The sequence below is a fragment of the Protobothrops mucrosquamatus genome, unplaced genomic scaffold, assembly GCF_001527695.2.
Source record: "Protobothrops mucrosquamatus isolate PMUCROS unplaced genomic scaffold, P.Mucros_1.0 scaffold31, whole genome shotgun sequence".
In the NCBI taxonomy this organism is placed as follows: Eukaryota; Metazoa; Chordata; class Lepidosauria; order Squamata; family Viperidae; genus Protobothrops; species Protobothrops mucrosquamatus.
This window is the reverse complement of record NW_015386415.1, coordinates 974,504-995,428: the sequence shown is the minus strand read 5'-3', so window position 1 is coordinate 995,428 and position 20,925 is coordinate 974,504. Positions and strand designations below refer to the sequence as shown.

The following is a 20,925-nucleotide window of genomic DNA, read 5'->3' as shown; positions in this document are numbered from 1 at the left end:
AGATCTATGTCGGGTCAGAGGCCGCAAAGGCACGACTCGGTCCAATGCAGCGGCGGCAGTTGTCTCCCAAGCCGCCGCCTGGTTTTCCGCCGAGTCGTGGACCAGATCCTCCGGATATGGCCCAAGCTCCGTCAGGAACCTTTCAGGGTCCATCAGTCGCCTGGGACGGAACCATCTAGGCGGTTCCGTCTCCCTGCGGAGGGGGGGGGGGGCGGTCCGGAAGGTGGAAGATGAAAGGTGGAGGCAGATGGGTAACTGGAGGTTCCATTCACATTTGTCCCAGCATCACCATGTGTGCAACAGGCACGGGTCATTTTAAAAGTGTAGAGGGAGCCTTCAGGGCCTCCTAAAATGCAGCTAAGTGACAGTTTCTAAAGTTATTTCCTCAAATATTGTTTTTAATGTGCGTAGTTTTATCATTTTATTATGGTTTTTATGCTGTTTTTATTTTTGATTGGGAACTGCCCAAAGTTGGTCATAAGGTGGGCAGCTACATAAATGGTTAAAATAAAAGCATAGATAATATATGTGCCTTTCCCAAGGAATTCTACTGTATTCAGAACCTGGAATTGTGCCAGCATTTAGACACTTTTCGCCCAGGTCTCCCTTACTGGGTTCCCAGGGCTGAAAACAGCCTTGTCCACATGAAGGCTGTCTGGTCCTATAGCTGGATTCAGACTCCCAAGCAGGAGAGGGACAGTGGCACTCATTACCTCTGCCATGTAGGCGATGGCATATGTCTCGGTGTGATTTTTCTGAAATTCCTGTACCACCTTCAGGAAATGCTTCTCCCACAACAGCACAAAGTCAGAACGTGGGTCACTGGAGAGAAAGTTGTTCAAGGAGAAGGTGAGGATGAGAGCTTCTGCTTCGGAGTACTCCAACCCTGTCAAGCATAGAGAAAAGTCACCCAAATGCCGGAGAGGAAGGCGCACCTTCTCATTCCAACCGATGCTTCCAACGGAGTCCCCAGGCCAGCGAGGAAAGGGCCCACCCACCCCCAAGAGGGAGCCCAAAAAAGCCCAAATCGGGCCCTGGGTTCTAGCGATCCTATTAGAAAATGGCTGGTGGGAAATACATGGACCAGATTATTCTGGACTCCCATTTCTCATCAGAATAAGTTGCAAACTCTACCTTAGCCCTGATTCTAAAAAAGCTGCTTTTCAGCCTTTCAGGATTCTAATTCACACAAAAAGACCTCACAGCCCTTAGTGGTTAAGCTCAGAACTAGTGATGGATTACAAACATCACACCCTGTCACAGAAAACAACAGTCATTGTGTGATCCATGTGGAAACTTTAAAGCCACCGTCTCTATTTCTGCTTCTCCTTATTTTCCTCCCTGCCCAAATACAATGAAATACACCGACAAGCATTCCTTCTTTTTCTGCTTGACCAGCTGCTGCGTGGCCATCTGTTTCTGCTTCCCATCCTGTCCAGTTTTTATATTTTTTGACAATGTAAGAATAAGAATAGAATAGAGCTGGAAGGGATCTTGGAGGTCTTCTAGTCCAGCCCCCGACTTGAGCCGGAGAACCTATCCCATCTCAGACAAGTGACTGTCTGGCCTCTTCTTGAAAACCTCCAGGGACGGAGCGCCCACGACCTCTGGGGGCAAAGCTGTTGTTGCCAAGAAAAATCTCCAGCCTCTTGTACAGGGAGTCCTCGATTACGACCCCACAATTGAGTCCAAAATTTATGTTGCTGGGTGAGACATTTGTTAAGTGGGTTTTGCCCCATTTTATGACTTTTCTTGCCACAGTTGTTAAGGGAATCTCTGCAGGTGTTAAGTTAGTAACATGGTCGTTAAGTGAATCTGGCCTCCCCATTGACTTTGCTTGTCAGAAGGTTGCAAAAGTGGACCACACGACCCCAGGATGCCGCAACCGCCATAAACCTGAGTCTCAACCTTGACCATGTGACAGTGGGGATGCCGCAGTGGTCGTAAGTGTGAAAAACGGTCATAAAGTCACCCCCTTCACCTCTGTTGTAACTTTGAATGGTCATCAAATAAACTGTTGTAAGTCAAAGACTAGACTGCAGTTGCAGGCAGTCCTTGATTTACAACCATTCATTCAGTGACCTTCTGAAGCCGACAACAGCACTGAGAAAAGTGGCTGAATGACCATCTCTCACACTTCGACTGTTGCGGCATCCCCACGGTCAAATTTGTTTTGCTCTAAATCTTAAACATTAAGATTTGTTTCTGAACTGCTGATAAATCTTTTCTCTGTCTCTGCTGCTAATATATTCCAACTTGTGGCACTTATTCTGCACCAACTTCTCTGTAAGAACCCGAGATTCATTGCAAATTCAATGCGATAAAATTCTCCAACTGAGTATGAGTGCTCCTTTCTTTCTGCACATATACTTTCTAGAAAACCATATTTTTAATCATTTCTTTTCTCCCATTGCTGCTGTTTCACATCTCCATAGGCGGATGGCCAGTGGGTTCTTTCTCACAACTGTGTTAGTGCATTCCAAAAAATAAATGGATACCAGTTGCACCGCTCCTGCAATTGAGCATCGCTACGCCTTGGCAAACTAGTCCTGCAGTGCCGTCTGGGACCTACCATAACAGTGGCGGGATGGGAGGGCTTTGTCCCACCTCTCCCAGGTCAACCAGATGGGAAACGCAACCAGATGAGCTAATTCTACTTTATTGTAAAGTTACATTAACAAATTTTGCAAGTCTGAAAGTACAGATCCCCCATCTTCTCTTTTCTCAGCCTGATCCTTGAGGGTTAGGGTCCTTCCTAAGTTCCTTTCTCTGCCAACTAAGGTCAGGAGGCTCCTCCTCCTCTTGTCTGCATCTTTTCCTCTTGTCTCCCAAGGACCTTCCCACGTGCCATTAGACTTGGGCCTTTCCTTCTGGCTTCATCCCACCCCTTTCCCATGCCTCATTCATTGGCCAGTCACCCAGATTTTAGGGAGGGAGGGAATACAAAACACAAGAATCACAGTTAGAGCTCTTCTAGTTAAAAAGTGAGCTTTCTCTGTATGACCCTGCTTCTTTCTACACTACGGTTCTCCAAAATCATCAATATTGATCCCCAAGGGCTGATGGGTGGTGATATTATTATGTATACTACAAGGTGAAATCACAGCTGCCAGTTCTTTAGCTGATGTTGGCCTTCATACGCATCAAGTTCTTCCCAAGAACCTAGGATGTTGTGGCTGGCCGTGTAGATAGTCAGATATTGCAATTGGATTTAGCATTTTTATCCAGCTACTGAGACCTTCTGAAGGACCTGGGATAGGCAGATATTGTTTGATGGTATAAAGCACGGATGCCAAACTCGCCGTGTCACATTGTTGTGACATATCGCAACTTTTTTTGCATTGACGGAGCTGGGGTGGGCGCGGCCTCCGCATGATGCAACTGGCCCGCAGGCCGGCAGTTTGACAGCCCTGGTATAAAGGGTATAGCTGCAGGATATAGGCTGTTCTAAGTAAAGTTGAAATTGATTGAGAATGATTTTTGTCAATACCAATGGTTGCTCCAGATGTTTTGGGATAGCACCCAAGGGGCCTATGACTATTGATGCTACTTTGCTTTCTTTTGCCACCATTGTTCTATTTGCAAGTCTTTGTATTTTGTGATTTTCTCCAGTTCATTATCTTCTATTTTATTGCATCCTATTACTATTATTATTATTATTATTAGTTGTAATACTATTAGTTAAAGTATTATTCATTACATTATTTACATATAATAAACATTTGGGGATCAATGAACAATCTGAAACACCATTATGGGGTCAATGAGTTGAAGAGTTTGGGGACCCTTATTCTATACCTTTCAAACACCTCGCTGATAGATCAATTGTGGAGAAATAAAATAAACATTATTACCACTATTATCCTTAGAGGATTATCATTCTTCTGGAAGATTAATATTTCTGGAAAAATGGGGCTTGAGAGCCATCGACCTCCTCACACATTGAAATATATTCATATTCTATATATTCATGACAATCCTATGGGTTTAAAAATAGGTCTGGAAAGCACTATATGATACCAAATAAAATTTTAGGTAACCTTCATTATTGGAGGAAAACTATGATGAGGGAGAATGTATCCAACAGAAGACAACAACACCACCCCAATATCCCCTTCCTTTCCCCATCAGTAGCAGTTCAATTAAGCAAATATCCTGGGGCCAGCATGCCAAGGAGAACCATTTCAACCTGAGGTACAACCATCTATCAGGAAACCAATAGACTACAATTAAAATACAATGCCATAAGGCTGAGATGGGGGAAGAAGAAATCTTCCTCTGACAGAGTTCACTGAATTCCTGGGATGTTGATTTGTGAATGAAAGGTGGGGAACTTTCAATGGGAAGAAAGGACATGAATGCAATAAATACAACAAACGATGCTCAGGTAGAGGTCCATGCAGCAACTGAAGGTCCTCATTTTTCAATCCTCTTCCACACTACATTGGCCCAAAGGTCTCGTCAAGAGTTCTTTGGCCAAAGACTCAGGAAACTCTGGCCAAGAAGATGCCCCCAAATTTCCTTCTGCCTTACCTTATGGTTTCTCTTTTTTAGCAAAGATGTGACTTTAGCTTATGTGCAAAGATTTTGAGGATAATCCTGAACTGAGAAATGTCAAAGCACCTCTTTGTATGTATTTCGACACTTATAGATTTCTTAATTCAAATCTAAAGAAGGCACAGCTGAGACCTCAAGAAACAGAAAAATAACTAGAAAGCAATGCCAGCTCAAGGTAATCTACTGCCAGAGCCCGGTAATGGCATGGACCTTCCTGCCACAGCTGGTTCACCAAGGTTATCAATGATTCCATTCTATATTCCAGCTGACCTCTCTTCCCCTGACTAAACAGGGCGAGTCCCATTGGGAATGACATGAAAGAGATGGCCACTGCTGTCTGGACTTACCACCTGGGAGGGAGTAGGCTCTCCTACCTGAGTAACCACCTACAGCCAGGAAGGGGAACACGGGGGCTCCGTAGTCTGCCATACAGCTCAGCTTCAGCTCTGTGATATCTTGAAAAGAGGCTGGAGAGCTAAGGTAAGAGCAAAGAAGAGAAGAACACACATTGTAAGATGGGGGTGTGGTGGCAGAAGGGAAGAGCTTTCCCTTGCAAACATGGGAGAAAGAACAGCCCCAACAGCCCCATTAACCAAGAAAACACCTTACATGGAACACCTGCAATGACTCTCTGTAGGCTTTAAACAAGGAAGCGGAGGGGAGGTAGAAGAGGCAGGACCAGCCAGTGTCTGTGCTTATTGGTCAGGCTCCCCATATTGTCAGTTGCAAAGTCCCCCCAAAAGGTGGGCAGCAGCCTGTCACCTGCTTCCCAATCACCAGGACCCAACTGAGGATGGGCCACTCATCTCTCTTCCCTTCAGTTTAGGCTAGCTTGGGAGGTGCCAACAGGAGGTGGGTGGAGGGGCAGCCAGCAAGTTTAAAAAAGTCCAGCCCATCCCTATCCTGGTGCCATGCCTGGAACGACATAGGGCCAAGGAAGGCAAGGGGCACACTCCCAAAGCAGACAAGGCCAGCTGTTGGGGCACAAGAGGCAGCAGCAGGACTGGCACAGAAGACAGCAACTTTAAACTGACATTCTTGTGCCAATTCAGAGATGGGCGAAGAAGACGAATGAATGGATGGCAATGAAAAGGAAATAATGTCACCAAAACATGGCACCAACATTTCCTTCCACCTGCTACCCTTCTTAGCAAGGATGAAAAGATGAAACAAATCCACCCCCCTCACACATAGAAGGAGGCTTCCCAAACGCACACTCACTGGATGCAGTAAAGGAAGTGGTCTCTCCAGTCAACCGTGCCATTCATCTTCCCCACGGTCTGGTTGGCTTTCCTCTCCAGGAGGGTGTGATTGTTCTGGAAGAACTGCAAAAGACTATTAACACAGCAGTCCGAGAGACTGGCATTCTGGGGATTCAGAGGTGCATAGCAAATGTCCTGCAAGGTGATGTTCTGATGATGCTTTTCAGACCAGATCTTCAAGTCCTGCAGTTTGATTTGCAAGTCCATCAGGTCCAGTAGCACCTCTTTAGAGAGGACCCCACTAAAGTTCTTCTTGCCCCAAAAAAGAGAATCATAAATGTGGCTTGAGCGGTTCTTGGCTGTCAGGATGATTTGGTTGGTCCGGAAGAAGGGCCCAAAGTGCTTCTCGTAGAGTGTTTTTTCCTGCCGGGCCTGGCTGTCAGGAGAGGCCCAGAGCTCCAGAGGGTCCGTGGTGAGTTGCATCCAGATCATTCCACTGGAAAGTCCTACCACAATGGCTAGAGAAATGATAATGACTTTGATGGGATTAGAGGCCACCCATGTGCCCCAACTGCTGAAGGCCTCAACTAAGAAATCATACATGGCCTGACTCACTTTCTCAGAGACAGTCAACTTAGTCACGGCATCCTCTCTGTTGTGTCCCTTTTGCTTCTCAGACGAGGGGCACCTTTGCCACAGCAGCAAGGCCATAAATGATAGTGCAATAACACCAAAGAGAAGGACACAGACAAACAGGACCCCATCCATTCTCCCCACTTTGAAGGGCTGATATTCAGAAGGAGGAAGCTGGATGGCCGGACACGACTGTTCACAGTCCGAGCAGGAGCACTTTGTGCTATTATTTACAGCCTCACTGCATTTCCAGACTGTTGTATTGAGTGGCAAAATCTTTCTCTCCTCAGTTGCCCAGTCCCCTGGTTTCAGCTGGAAGGAGACGGCCACAGGGACCATCCCATTGCTTGTATCACCTTGGAAATCTAACCATCGCTGAGTGTTGCATGCAGCTGCCCCGTACTTGCCACATGAGGCACTCGTGACATAATCTCCAGTGGCTGGCAACCTGACTCCCTGGCATGACTGAAAGATTCCCTCAGCAAACTGCTGGTTGTAGTAACACTGGAACTCCAGCACGCCCTTCACCGGAACATTCAGGATGGTGTGATTGAAGTACCGGGTGACGTTGATGAACAGGCTCTGGTCTGGGCTGCAGACGTTTTGGCAGTGGATGTTGGAAAAGTTCTCCTTGCAGGCTGGGCAGCGAGACAGAATGGCCCAGGTCAGCGAGAGGCCCTTCTCCAAGAAGTATAACTGCTCTTGCGAGCAGCAGGCGTAGGTGCTGGAGGCTCCCTTGAACAGCATCGGGCAGACCTTCTTCAGGAAGCTGAGGTGGGGGCCATGGACCAGCCGGGCTGGGGTGTTGGAAAGGCAGGGCACATTGCGCTGGATGAGCCCAGGCCCAACTTCAGGATTGTTGCCACAGTCACCATAGAAGGCGCAGTATCCTGCCTGATGGATTTCGGTCAAAGCAGCAGCCTAGAAAGCAGAGACCCCAGAGAGGCAGGGAAAGCTCGTTACTCCCCATGACTGTCGAGGGGGGCATATTTGCGCAGGTGGGAGAGGCTGGGGAGGAGGCCAAGGAGAGGTCCCTCTGCCCCAATAGCTTGCAAAAGGAATGGAAGGTAGGACTGCAGATATGACCAGCCTGGGATCAAAGCAAGGACCTTTTCCCCTTAGCAAGCAGGGCTTCTTCCTCTTTGGAAGTTCAAAAATTAAAGAATGGAGCACATGGAACATGAACTGCTAGATTAGAATCAGGGGTTGCGGTCTTTCATTTCCCCCTCCCCCAGATCTTCAAAGTTTTATTTCGCCTTCTCCTTCTCACAACTAAGAAAGAATCAGAAAATGGAGCCCTTTCCACATTGCGTTAGGTTCTAAGGGAGGGAGTTGGATGCAGCCTCCCAAATCCTCTTTTTGTTGTCCTTGGAACCATCTTTAAATATGATGAGTGAAAACTGATTTCCTGGCATTTTGATGTGAAAATATTTATTTATTAAATTTGTATACTCATTTCACAAATATTATATGAAAACTGTGGGATTAGCCTTAAATAGAAATGTAACATTTGAAAAACAATTTTCCTCAGATTTGCCACCAAATTCGCCCTACCCACATATGCTCCCCCCATATTAAGTGCAGCCCCTGGCAGACAATAATTTGCCCTCTCCTACTCTATAGAGGAGAAGCAGAAGGTGGTGGCCACATATCCACTTGGAGAACATCAGTAGTAGTTCTCCCCTATTCCCACCCAGGGTGCCAGCCAGCCGTGCCCTTTTCCAGAAGAGGCCACTCATCTTCTGTGGCAGGAGCAAAGCTGAAAACCTTCCTTGTTTTACTAGTCTTTGTGTTCCCAGAAACGGGAAGAATCACGCCAGCCTTGGCTTCTTCTTCATCCCAGAAGGCCAGTCTCCAGGACGGCTCTGGCTTACTGAGACTTTAGCCTGCCGTCTACTTGACACGGACCAAGAAAGGCTGGCCTCATAACTTGAACAGCTTGCCTGTGACTGGACAATCAGGGGACAATCTCCTCCTGAATGAACTTAAAGGATATTATCTTAAACTTCTTTTTGTACAAATCTCCAGTTGCCCAAAACTACTGATATATCTGTTTAGGGAAGCCTTAAGGGGGAAGTGGTACTTTGCAGATAAATTGAGCCTGATTGATGTGTCCCTCCCTTCAAAGGACTGAGGGAGTTCAGAAGCCGAGGACCTTACAGTTGGGGACACCAGGTCCTTCAAAAGCACACCTTGCTACTAAATCCCTGCAACCCACAGCCTCCATCATCACTGCTCACTGACCTCAGTCATCAGGTCCAGACTGGCGCTGAGCACCACTAAGGCAAACAGGACTATCTGCAGCATCCTGGCAAGTCTGGGCTGCCGGCAGGGCTCCTCAGAGAAAAGGGAGTGCCAAGGTGCTCCCTCACTCTTCATCCACTTTCCAGATACCACACACCAATCAGGCTGCACCAGCACCATATCCTGGTTTATCATTTACCTGGAGATAGCATTGGGGTTCTTTCCATGTTAGTCCCCACCTACTCCCCCCCCCCCGGCTTATTTGGGATCTTGGCTTTAACCCAGCTGAGAATCTGAGGTGTGCCTTAGCAGCAAGCATTGTTCTGACCAAGAGAAGGGATCGATAGGGGCAGTTGCTGGCCAGATACCTGAGGTTTATCATCTTATACCCAGGCTTCCTCATATACTGGGCCCACTTTATTATAGCATAATGAAGGGCTGAGACTGCCTCATTATTAATCTTTCCATTGGAGCTTTTTTGGCCTGACAAATAGAATTGAAACAAGAACAGTGAAATCCATTCCCAAGGCAAAATACTGTGTTGGAAAAGAGCACAAAGTTCTTTTATAAGTCCCAGAGAGTACCTGCCTATTTCTTTTTTAAAAAGAAATTGTTCATCTATATATCTGCAATCTTACACATTCCTAACAGTCATTTTTGCCTCTGTAGTTTCCTCCATGATATGAGCAGAGCGCTTGGTGGTAAGTTGCAACTCCTGTAAAATAAAAAACAATAGTAGCAAATGCAAAAATGAACTTGATAGTTCAAGGTGTCTTTTGTGGATTAGAGGTACAACTCGGGCCAGCACTGCGATGCAACTGCCAAAGCCCCCAAAGCGCTTCTGGGCTGCATCAAAATATTATGACGTCAAGTTCAAGGGGTCCTTTTATTTGGCTTTTGTGGCCTTGGTGCAGAAGCTTTAGAAGGGAGAGCAAGGGGGAAATGGCTCGGCTTCTGCCCAGTCAAGCAGCCCACAGCTGAAGGAAGCGAGAGGTGAGGGGAAAGCCTCAGTCGGCAGTATTCTGTTAGGCGGTGCGGAAGGGAGGGAGGGTTGGGGCAATGGAGCAACGGTCATGGTCAAAGACACAACACAAAAAGAACAGTGAGATAAGGACAGGGATGCAGGTTCAAGGCCATTGTGAGATTGAAAGGTAAAAACAAAGAAGCCCAGCTTTGTTTGATCTTGTGATGCACACTCTTCTCCTACTGAAAAGGATGGGAGAAACCAACTATCTCGACGAAGCCACATTGTTCTATTGCCAAAGAAAATGGGACAGTTTTGAATCATTGTCAACAAAACCAGTGAAATAACAACAGCTCTAAGAATTTAAAATGGAGGAACTGAAAGACAATTGTTATTTGCTGGGACTTCGGGCCAAGGGGAAAAGTGTGTTTGGACAGGCAAGAACGTTAAGAAGGTAAGCATCTAAAAGCTCCCAAAATGAATGGAATTCTGTCATTGAATAAAGAAAAGACCAGACTGGCTCCAACTGACATTGCTCACTTCTGCAGAATTGGTTTTCACGGGTAATTTTCGACAGGACCTGTTCGGAGAAAGCATAGCTGCTACACCTATTTAAACAGGGCACAGAAAATGGCTTCCACCTGTCACTTTTCAACAAAAGAAGATTTGACACTCCTTGGATATTTCATCAGCTCGGAGGCTGTCGTTTCAAAGGGAGGCCAGGCAGCCACTTGTCCGGGATCCTACTTTAATTTGGATTCCTGGGCTGAGCAAAGGCCGGACTCGGGGTCCTCAATGGCCCTTTTCCCTTCCATCCAAGGACCCCAAGCCTCACATGCCAAGCCTTGCCATCTGCCTTCCTTTTTCACGCTTCAAATTTTTGTTTATCAAAATATAAAACACAAAGGAAAATAAAAATAATGGGAAACTAGAAGGAAAAAAGAGAAAATATAAGTGTTGACTTCCGACTCTTTTTAGCACAGTAGAAGATAGCAACATTACAGCCTCAACCTTTTACATTTACACATTAGTATGTACTAGCCATTTCTATAATAACAAATCTCTCTAATCAGCACAACCAGAGTTTCACTTTTTCTCATCCCAAGCACAAAATCCAGAAGTGATCTTCCGGTGAAGAGGGCCCTTTCCCCTTCCCTCCAAGGACAGCAAGCCTTTGGCCATCTGCCAAAAGCCAAGGAACTCCTCCCCCCCCCGCCCCCCACCTTTTCCTTAGGACGCCTTCCTCCTCCTCTGAAATATTGCACAAAAATCACCATAGCTCTGGCCCTTTAATATAGAGGGGAAATCCCCCCTCCTTGGTAGGTGAAATTTGAGGCTTACGAAAATGGGGGACCACACAGCAAGTCACTCCAAGCGAGGGCCATTTCTGCAGCCCTGCTTGCCCTCCTGATCCCTGCTGTGCAACGTCACATCAGACCAGGCCACACAAGGCGACACCCTAAGCCTCTTATCTTGCCTCTTCAAGGTTTACAATCCTGTCCTGGCCTTGACGCCTGATAAGGCCAACAGCCCAGGGAAGAGTCCACCAGCTGCATCCCAGCCCACTGGTTGGCAAGGTGCCCTGGGGTCGGCTGCTTCAGCCTGCTGAGAGGAACGGGGCTTTTTCTGGCAACAGGCCCTACCGATGGTTTCAGTTATCTTGCCTCGGGTCATACGCGCAATCCCACACATGTAGATCTTATTTATATGAAGATAGTATACGCCTTTGCTCCATGAACTGTACTGGCTCCCAATGTGTTTCCCTGAGCATTCAAGGTGCTGCTCGTCATGAGGCTGGGAGGCCCTTTCCCACTTATCTGCTCCTTTAAATTCCACACGCACAAGAGCATTTAACACAGTAGAAGTCAGAAATTAGCATGAGCTACTCATCGTATGGTCTTTTGTCTTGGCAAGTGTAAACCGAGCCAATTGGAATTTATTTAGCAAGAGACAGTTTGGCAAGAGGAGCCAAGTGACTTGAAAAAACTGAAAACAGGAGAGGGCGGTTTTATTGCACTTCTGACATCTGGGAAATGAAAACCAGACTCTGATAACTTCCACTCGTTCTGCAGCTGGTAGGAACCAAGGTCTCTTATTTGAGCTTTGCCGAGGTCCGCAATTTCTTCTTGGTGTTCTTGAAGCTGTGCAAGGGGTTCCGCTGGCTCTGCGAAGGGGGTTGTGGCATTAGCCCCCTCAGGACAATCCGAGGCACATGGCTCAGAGAGCCCCGGCCAAGCCCTGAGCTGCCAGGCTCAGCCCGTGGAGTTGCTCTCCAGGGAATGGGGGGGGGTAGCAGAGGAAAACACCCACCTGGCTAGTGGAGGCTGGGCATTTCCGACGCTTGCGTTTCCCAGCGAGAGGTGGAACTGCTGGCCGGAGGCCCTGAGGCACTACAAGAGGAACAGCCTGTCAGCTTCCAGAAAGGCAGACCTCCCCATCCCTTTTTGTCCTCCCCCTGCACATCACACCAATGGGCTTCAACGTCCTTGGGAATCCAGTGAATACGTCTATCAAAAATCCGGAAGGTCAAAAACCCATTTAAAAAGAGAAATGCACATATATACTAGAAAGAGGGGAAGTCAAGTCTATCCTAAATGCGGGGAGATCTTCTCTTTCCCTCCCAACAGGGGAGGGAGATGCCACTCCAAAACGGGATCCCTACCCAAGTATTCTGGGACATTGCGCAGGTGAGGCTTAACGATTGCCGGGTGAAGGGGCTTGTCATGGCGCAGCAAATTCAGATCCCGGGGATTGTCTTCAAAGTACGTCTGAGAGAAAAAGAGCCAACGGGCTGATCAGATGCTACTACTGGGAAGGAGAAGGGAGCAGGGGGGATTGGGGCCAGCTTCTCTACCCCAAACAGGGTACCTTGAGCTTCTCTGAGTTGAGCAATTCTTCTTTGATTTCACGGAGTTGAGCTTCTTTGATAGCCTGCTTGGTGACCGACCGCATGGCATCCTGAGGGGGGGGGGAAGAGAAGGGAGAGAAAGTGCCAGAGGTTTAATAATGCAGTGCTTGCTTCATGCCCTAAACCAACCACTGAAGCAGGAGGGAGGGGAGGCAGTGAGAGGTGTCAGAAGAAGACACATTTTGCTCAGACTGCTGCATAAAGACCTCCAGGGTGTTCTATCATGTCTCTCTCTTCTACTCTATTTGGCCTGGATTCCCTCTAATGCTTGATCATAGCCACTTGCTACAGAAAATAGCTTTCTTTTCCAGAAAGTTTCTCTTGGAACCCTGATGGCAAAGACTCAATGCTCACGATTCTCAGCGAATACCCCAGCTTCTGTTTTCCCCCAGGAGACAGCAATGGCAATGCAGCTCTTGCTTACAATTATGTAGGCGAGAACAGCATCTGCTTTTCAACGCAGCCGTGTCTTTCCCGAGGACCCTATGTTGGTCTCCTCCCTGCAAAACTGCTTTTTACCTGACAGCGGTAGCGGAGTCCCTCGATCTCCCCCATCTGGAACTGGTAGGGCGTCAAGGTGTACTTGCTTGCGCTCTCTAAGGGACCAACCAAAGAAATGGGTCTGGGGGAAAGGCATGCATCGCTCACAACACACTGTGACCCCAAAGCTGGCCAGGGAGGAAGACACCAAGAGACCCGGCCCTCAGTGCTCTGGCTGATTTCTCCAGAGCCTTGGGGACACCCACCCTCTTCCCTGTCCCCCAAACTCTTCCCTCACCCACCGGCCGTAAGCAACTCTTCAATCTTGGCAAGGAGAAGCCTCTCAGAGGGCAAGACAAAGGTCAGGACGGTGCCAGGGTTGTGAACACGGGCTGTCCTGCAAAAGAGAGTCAACAGCTGACACACCAACATCTTGAAACCTCAAGGCAAACCAGGGCAAGAGGAACCCTTGTGCCTCAGGAAATGACGGGTGAGCTGCAGAGGGAGGCTAAGATGGCAGCTGCCTCCGGTCAAAAAAGGGCAGGAGAGCAGCTGAACTTCCTTGAGAGCACCAGCACCTGGTCTGCCTGTGCAACTTCAAGCACAGCACTTGCACTTGCTTTGTGCCCAAGTAAATCTTTGGGGATTTCAGAAGTTTTCACCTTGTTATTTGCATTTTTTTTGTTCAATCCTCTTCAAAGACAATTAAGATCTGGGTGCATCTAGTCCTCCTCTCTCTCTGAGGTTCAAATAAAGACTCAGGAGAATTTGAAAAGCTGCATTACACCCACATTTTAGTCATAGGAAGAGCAAAACAGACCTATGGTAAACCTGTGTTAAGCAGAAGCAGATTTTTTCGATTTTTCAAATAAAACCAGAAACCTGCACCCAGAACAAGGAATATGAGTTCTTGCTGGATTGTTTATCATCCTGGGGAAAGTATACAGCAAGATCCTAGTGGGAAGTGGGCAGAGAAATGCTTCTAAGGAAACAGACTTGTGCGGAACATGGAAGCATTCTCTGCTCCACGTTAAAAAAAAAACCTCAACAGGTTCCAAAAGCAACAGAATGTGCCTTTTCAAAGTGACCAAGAAGCCAAATTTTGCGCCAGATTCATTACCAAAACTGCACATGTCTGGCGTGCCAGGCCAGAGCCTTGAGAGAAGCTGGGCATTCCTGCATTGCCACGTTTCTGCAAAAGATGGCCGCTGCTGCCACTGACCTGCCTGCTCGATGGATGTAGGATTCAAAGGAGGGAGGGAAATCAAAGTTGAAGACCGCGGACACGTTGTGGAAGTCGATGCCTCGGGAGACCCCGTATTCCTGATCTTTGCCCCTGAAAGGCAAAGCAGAAAGATAGATGGAGGCCAAGTCCAAGGAGGCTACTGTTGCCTGGTTATCAAGCCAAAGAGGAAAAGCTGAGGCCTCTTGAATCCACACTCGCATATGAAGAATGTGAAGAATTCCGAGGGGGGCAAAACTCACTTTTCTCCTTTGGTGCCCTTCTTCCTTTTCCTGGTGGTCCCCTCTGGTTCTGCCAGGTCCTGCTCATCTGTCGCAATGATGTAACTGTAGATGCCCCGATTGAACTGGCTGATGATGTGGCATCTGGAAGATTATCAGTCCAGGACCTTTGTGGGTTAGGACTAGTGGGTTCTTTCCAAATCCCTGAGATCATCAAGCCTCCCCACATCCCAGCAGCTGGAAGCATGCCATGTTTGTTTATTCATGTCAGAAGCATCACAATTAAAATAAGGCATACTATATGACACAAAATGTAAAATGTAAAATGCAAGATTAAAATATGTACAAGTTAAACAGATCTTGCCCAGAAACTAGCAACATTCATCGCGTTCTGTCGTGCTGCCATGAAGACCTCTAACCCTAACCCGACGAATGTGTGCTGTTAACACATTCAAGCGTCCTCCGGGCAACAGCTTATGGCTGGGCAATCCTTTCAATCCAGAAGCATCCGAAGCGGAGTGAGCAAGCATGGTATTTCCTGGGAAAACAGCTGCACCCTGTCCAGCAAATATCGGCCATTTCTGCCAACAGCCCTTCCTCACCCAACCCCAATCTCCAGTCTGTGCAGGCTCACCGGGACTGAGCGGGAAGCTCTGAATTGAGGACACAGGCAGCGATTCCAAACTGCTCCAGGAAAAGTTTGAGACGGTAGCAGCGGTCAATCCTGCGGACAAAGAGGAGAACTTTTCCCCGCACCAGGGAAAGCTTTAGGAGGGCGTAGAGCAGCAAGAATTTGTCCTCTTCAGTCTCGCACTGGATCTGGAACTGGCTCAGCTGGGAGCTATCTGGCAATGGTGATTCTTGCAGCCTGAGAGTCACCTGCATAAGAGCAGCATGAACACCTGCTTATTAGACAACCAAAAGAACGCAGCAGGTGGCTTCTTCCAGGCTCCATGCCACCACAGCTGGGCAAAAGCCAAACCCAACTCAAGGCTGGCAAACTGCAGTACAACACCTGTTAAGTCAGGCAAGTACCAAGCCAGCCCATTCCTTACAGCGTTGTGCAGCACCAGCTCCTTCAGTGTCTGCACGTCCTCATTGAAGGTAGCTGACATGATGAAGGTCTGGTAGATCTTGGGCAAATGGCTGCAGGGAAACAAGACTGCATCAGCCCTACGAATGAATATAACTAGCCACTTCTATAGCAAGGAAACTATCGAATCAGCATAACCAAAGTCAAAGTTTCATTTTTTTTCATCACAAGCACAAAATCCAGAAGTGATATCCAAATAAAACACATAAATATATTCTCCTCTTTGAATAGATCAGTTTAACCATTTCTGCTTTATCTTCCTTGCTGTTGAAATAATATGTATTTCTATTTGCACTTAATAATCTTTATAAACTACCACTATTTATATTAACAAAATTCACTGTATGCTTTCAGATTCTTTAACCTTTAAGGGAAAAATACTTTTTTTCATCCATTTTAAAACACTTAAGCTTTTCTTTAAAAACATTTCTAAAATCAAAACATTCTAATACACCTTTTTTTTAAATTTCCTCTTAACATATATACTTTAAAGTTCACTTTCAGATCAATAAAATTCCAACTAACTCCAATTAACTCATTAAATATAGATCACTCCCTCCAAGTTACCCTCATAGAATTTTTTTTTGGGGGGGGGGGATTACTTAAGCATTATATATAAAGGGAAAATATATTTTCAAACTTTAGATTAAGATTTCTTCCAATTACAAATATCAGACTGATGGAAATCTATCCTAATTCCAATTGATTCCTTAAGTCTAAGTCACTCCTTCCAGCTTGTCTTCATGGAGTAAAACCCTTTTCCTCTCTGGAATGTTTGTCAAGTAGTTACAAGCTTCTCTTTTTCTCAAGGATTTCTCAACCTTGTTAATGTCCAGGAGGAAGAAGTCCCAAACTTGTCCTTTTAAAAGTTTCAAATGTTCTTGGAACTCCTCTCTCAATTGTGTTGGGAGGTTTATATTTAAACCATCATAATAAAAATTGGTTTCAGGTTTATATTCCAAAATTACAATTGACTGCATTGTCAGCTACTTGTGAAATTGCCTCAGTGGTTTGGTAACTTTCTACACATATTTGCAGCTTTGAAGTAGTTTGAGGAGGTTTTTTTAACATCCTTAGAGCATAGCTGATCTATGAAGTGATGAATTTGATTTAAATATTTTCAATTACATCTCTAATAATTTGTTCCTCTATCTTCCTAACTCCCTCTTTAAACAAAGAATAGCTTTTTTGTAAGTCACTTAAGAATTGCTGACCAATCAGGAATCATAAAAATCAGAAAAGTTTTAGTCACCCACAGCAAAGCAGACCAACCTACAAATTACTAAAAATAATAAACTAGAACCACAACTTTCTGCCTTTATATTTCTCCATCAATTTTTTGGGCTTCCAGTGAAAAGATGGCCAACTGATGACATGCCCAGGGAAGGATCCCTGAGGGGTTTTTCTCTGGAATGTAACTTCTTCAACTTACCAACTGAAGGAACCGGCATTCATTTAGTTTATATGGCTCTCCTGGGTTAGGGAAAGTCCTAGAATCATCCCACAAGATCCTCCAATATAGCAATGGGCCTGCAAATAGCTTCAGGAGCTGCGTTTTGAAGTAGCCTGAAAGCCAGCGGAGGGGAGGGGGGGCTGCAATCAGTTCGTTGTTGAAGAAGCAGCCATTTTGGAATTTATTTTTCAAATGGACAGTAAGTTGTGCCTTTCATTTCTTAATCATTTTAAAGGACTATTAATCTTTATTAAGCTAAAAGAGGCCCTCTTTAGCCACAGCCTGTTATTCCTCTTTGAAGATCTGTGCCATTTGGGGGATTTCTTGTTGTTAAACAAAAAGGAAAAAGGCTGCTAAGGCAAGCTAAAATAAGAAAGTGTGGACTATCTTCTTTTTTAAAAAAAATGATGGAGGGCAGACTGTTCCAGAGTGGGGGCAACAGCAGAGAAGACAGGGTCAATTACCTAACCAAGTAAGATGGGCCAATGTAATGGGATGAAGACCGCCGTTCCATTTTCTTTCTCTTCCTTCATTTTCTCTTATACTTTTTATTATTTTTTTCCTATTTTCTTTCTTTCTGTTTGTATTCGTTTTTACCATTGTAATTAAAATTCTGAATAGAAATTATGCTGAACCACACAATCACAGCACTTCAGAATCAGAACTCACCACAGGAGATTCTTCAAGTCTTCCTCAAAGCCAAATGAAAAAAGCAAGTCAGCTTCATCTATCACCAAAATTTCTAATGAATTCTGCAGTCTCAAGTTTTGCATTTGTAGATGTGCCAAAACCCGTGATGGTGTTCCTATCACCACATCTGGTTTCTCCATCAAGAGGGGTCTGCAAGACAAAAGACTGGAGGGTAAAGACCAAGTGCTGGAGAAATCGCAGGCATCTCCGTTTGAAAGAATGCTGGGAACACTCAAAGCCAGATAAGCCAAGGCCAGCTCAGCGGCATCATGCAGATGGGAACTCTTTCCTCTAACATTTTTATATATAATTTTTTATTAAGAATTGTGATTATAATAGTAAAATACAAACTAAACTTAAATTATTTATTTACTGTATAGTGAGAATATGACAAGAGGTAAACCTATATATACAGTCCACGTAATAAATACAAAGAATAAAAAATATAGAGAAAAATGAAGAATGTATATTTGAAATATTAAAAATTAACTATATTTTTCTAGATGATTTTGCCTTTAGATTCAAATTACCCATGTAGAGAGCAAAAATGAAATTATTGTCCCTTCTTTGGATAAGTCATTACCTGATGACATTTTATTCGATAATTTTCTGTTAATTCCCAAAATATTTAAACATTAATCACAATTATGTGATCAATCCAAACCATATTAAGGTTTATTGTTTGTTTTTCAAAACTGATGTATTTTCAAATCTAATTTTCTACTTCTGAATCTGATTTTTGGTTTGGTGGATTGCTTTCAATTTATATCTCATTTCTATTATTATTATTATTAGGAGCCGTGGTGGCGCAGTGGTTGAATGCAGTACTGCAGGCTAATTCTGCTGACTGCCAGGGGTTCGATCGTCACTGGCTCAAGGTTCACTCAGCCTTCCATCTTTCCGAGGTTGGTAAAATGAGGACCCAGATTGTTGGTGGCAAAATGCTGACTCCATAAACTGCTTAGAGAGGGCTGCAAAGGACTGTGAAGCGGTATATAAGTCTAAGCGCTATTGCTATTATTTTTATGAGGCAGACCTCAGCTTACAACCACAATGGATCCTGGAATTTTGATCATAAATTGTTACAGTCATAAGTTGAGGCAACGCACCTGGACTTGATTTTTTGACTAAAGTGAATCAGTGTGGAGGTTAAGCGAATCACCTGGTCATTAAATGAAGCCAGCATATCCAGTGGGTGGCTTTTGCTTTTTTCTACTGGAAAATGATAAAAAACATTGGAAATCACAGTCACATAACCACAGAATGCTGCAACTGGTCATAAACACAAGCTGCTTGCCAAGCATCCAAAATGTGATCGAGTGACTACCAGGAGGCACTGGCAGTTGTAACTTCAGAGACAGGTTGTAAGTCACTTAAGAAGTCCAAGTCTGTTATAACTTTGAATGATTAAATGACAGATCATACTTCAAACTTGTACATCTGCTTGAGTTTGTTTGCCATAATTAATTGTCCAATCATAGGTACAGCATGCAAACTTTTTTTTAAGTATTTCTGTTAATAAAGCAATCTCTATCTTAAATTTTCTTTAATGTATTCTAAATAAGAGAAAAGAAAAAAAAACATCCATGGAAGGAAGTCTTCTATTATGGCCACAAAACAGAAAATATGCAGACCAATCCAGGGCCCTAGAAGTCCAGGCATTGCTCTGCAATCCTTTGCCATTTCAGAGCTGCAGAGGGACAGATTCCAAGGGTCCATCTCTCTGTGGCCAGTAGTACTTCCCAGGAAACTGGGCTGAGAAAGGGCAAGTGGATCGTGCGCCTCTAATTCATTCTCACATTAGAAAACATATGCGCTAAACTGCTGATTTGGGGCTCAAATGAGACACAAGTTTTGGTCCATTTAAGTGATGAAAGAACACTGTTTCTTAGCGAAAGCTACCGTGAGAAGTTTTAATTGTCAGCCAATACCGGGGTCCCCAACCCGGGCCTCAGCCAGGCAGGCAGCTCCATTCGCGCGGGTGCCGGCCGCTCGCGCAGATAGAGGTGGACGCCGAACTCTTTCCTCCCCGCGCCGGTCCGCAAAGCCGGAGCTCGCGGGAGGAGAGCGGCGGGGCTCCTCCGCCTTTTCATGCGCTCTGCTCACCTCTGGACGGCCGGGTCCTCCGGGCCGGCGAGGTCCACTGCGCGCACGTCCCGAGCGCAGTAGGCGGCCAGCCGCCGAAGCATCCGCAGCGCCTGCCGCGCCAGCTCCCTGGTGGGCACCAGCACCAGGCCCCGCACCGCCTGCTCCGCCACCAGCGCCGACTAGGAGGGAAGCAGCCCGTCAGGCGAGGCCGGCGGGACCCCCCCCCGCCCCTCGCGCTTCTCCCGCGGCGCTGAAGGCCGCGGCGCACTCACCGCCTTGGCGGCCAGAAGGCGCTGTAGCAGCGGCAAGGCGTAAGCACCCGTCTTCCCGGAGCCCGTCCTGGCCCGCGCCAGCAGGTCCTTGCCCTCCAACGCCAGCGGGACCGCCTTCTCCTGGATCGGGGTCGGTGCGGCCCAGCCCAGCTCGGCCACCGCCTGCGGGAACACGCAGCAAGCGCGCCCGTCAGCACCAGCGCCTGGCGGGGCCACTGTCCCGCCCAGCCTCCCGCCCAGCCACCTGCCCGCCCGGCCGGCCTGCCTGCAGGATCCGCGCGTCCAGCCCCATCTGGGCAAAGCTCCGCTCCGCCGCCGCCGCCATGCTCTCGCTGCCCCCGTGCGCGCCGGAAGCGGCAGCGGGGTCGTCGGGCGCGACCAGAGAGCCGCCCAAGCAGAGCGGCCGGGTACTGCCACAGCACCCTCTGACGGCGGGCAGGGGCGCGGCAGCCTCCCCGGAGGCCCCGAAAGCGCCTCCCTCTCCCGGGGCTTGGGAGAGGGCGAGGATCGGGCGGCCCCTCCGGGCGGAAGGGAAGCTGCTCTCGGAGCCTTCCGCTGGTGCTGGCCGCGTTGCGGGCGGCTTTGTCCCCCCTTTTCCAGGCCCAGCCGGCCCAGCCTGGAGCCCTCTGCGGTGACGGACAATTCCGACCCATGGCGGGGGCCGAGGCTGCCGGGAGCAGCTCTCCCTCAGCCCGGGCTCCCCCGCGGATAAAGAGAAGGCTACGGGCGCTGGAACCCCCCCTGCGCTCATTTCCGTGGATCAAGCGGGGCTTTCCGGCCTTCGGCCGACACAAACCCACGCAGGAGGCCAGTTGATGGCTTGTGGTGGATTTCAGAGCCCAGTAAAGGAGGATATTTGTAGCTCAGGGTTAAAACA

At 47.0% G+C, this 20,925-nt stretch overlaps 2 protein-coding genes across 2 annotated transcripts in view; both read right to left on the bottom strand.

Moving 5' to 3' along the window:
* Positions 1-8,699, bottom strand: part of NPC1L1 (NPC1 like intracellular cholesterol transporter 1) — a 23,550-nt gene extending 14,851 nt beyond the window's left edge. Inside the window, exons 1-4 of the mRNA XM_015811121.1 lie at positions 8,637-8,699; positions 5,779-7,313; positions 4,932-5,032; positions 714-886 (exon numbers count right to left, since the gene is read on the bottom strand). Coding sequence (XP_015666607.1) covers positions 714-886; positions 4,932-5,032; positions 5,779-7,313; positions 8,637-8,699 — 1,872 coding nt within the window. The remainder of the gene's footprint in view (positions 1-713; positions 887-4,931; positions 5,033-5,778; positions 7,314-8,636) is intronic.
* Positions 8,700-11,492: 2,793 nt separating this feature from the next.
* DDX56 (DEAD-box helicase 56) lies at positions 11,493-20,373 on the bottom strand. The gene is made up of 14 exons (XM_015811120.1): positions 20,314-20,373; positions 20,049-20,210; positions 19,795-19,955; positions 17,668-17,838; positions 15,508-15,598; positions 15,087-15,331; positions 14,474-14,596; positions 14,211-14,324; positions 13,291-13,385; positions 13,028-13,104; positions 12,469-12,558; positions 12,263-12,368; positions 11,911-11,990; positions 11,493-11,764 (listed from the first exon to the last, which is right to left on the bottom strand). Exons 1-14 carry the CDS (start codon positions 20,371-20,373, stop codon positions 11,693-11,695), a joined length of 1,647 nt encoding a protein of 548 aa, XP_015666606.1. The 3' UTR covers positions 11,493-11,692.
* Between the last annotated feature and the right edge of the window lie 552 nt (positions 20,374-20,925).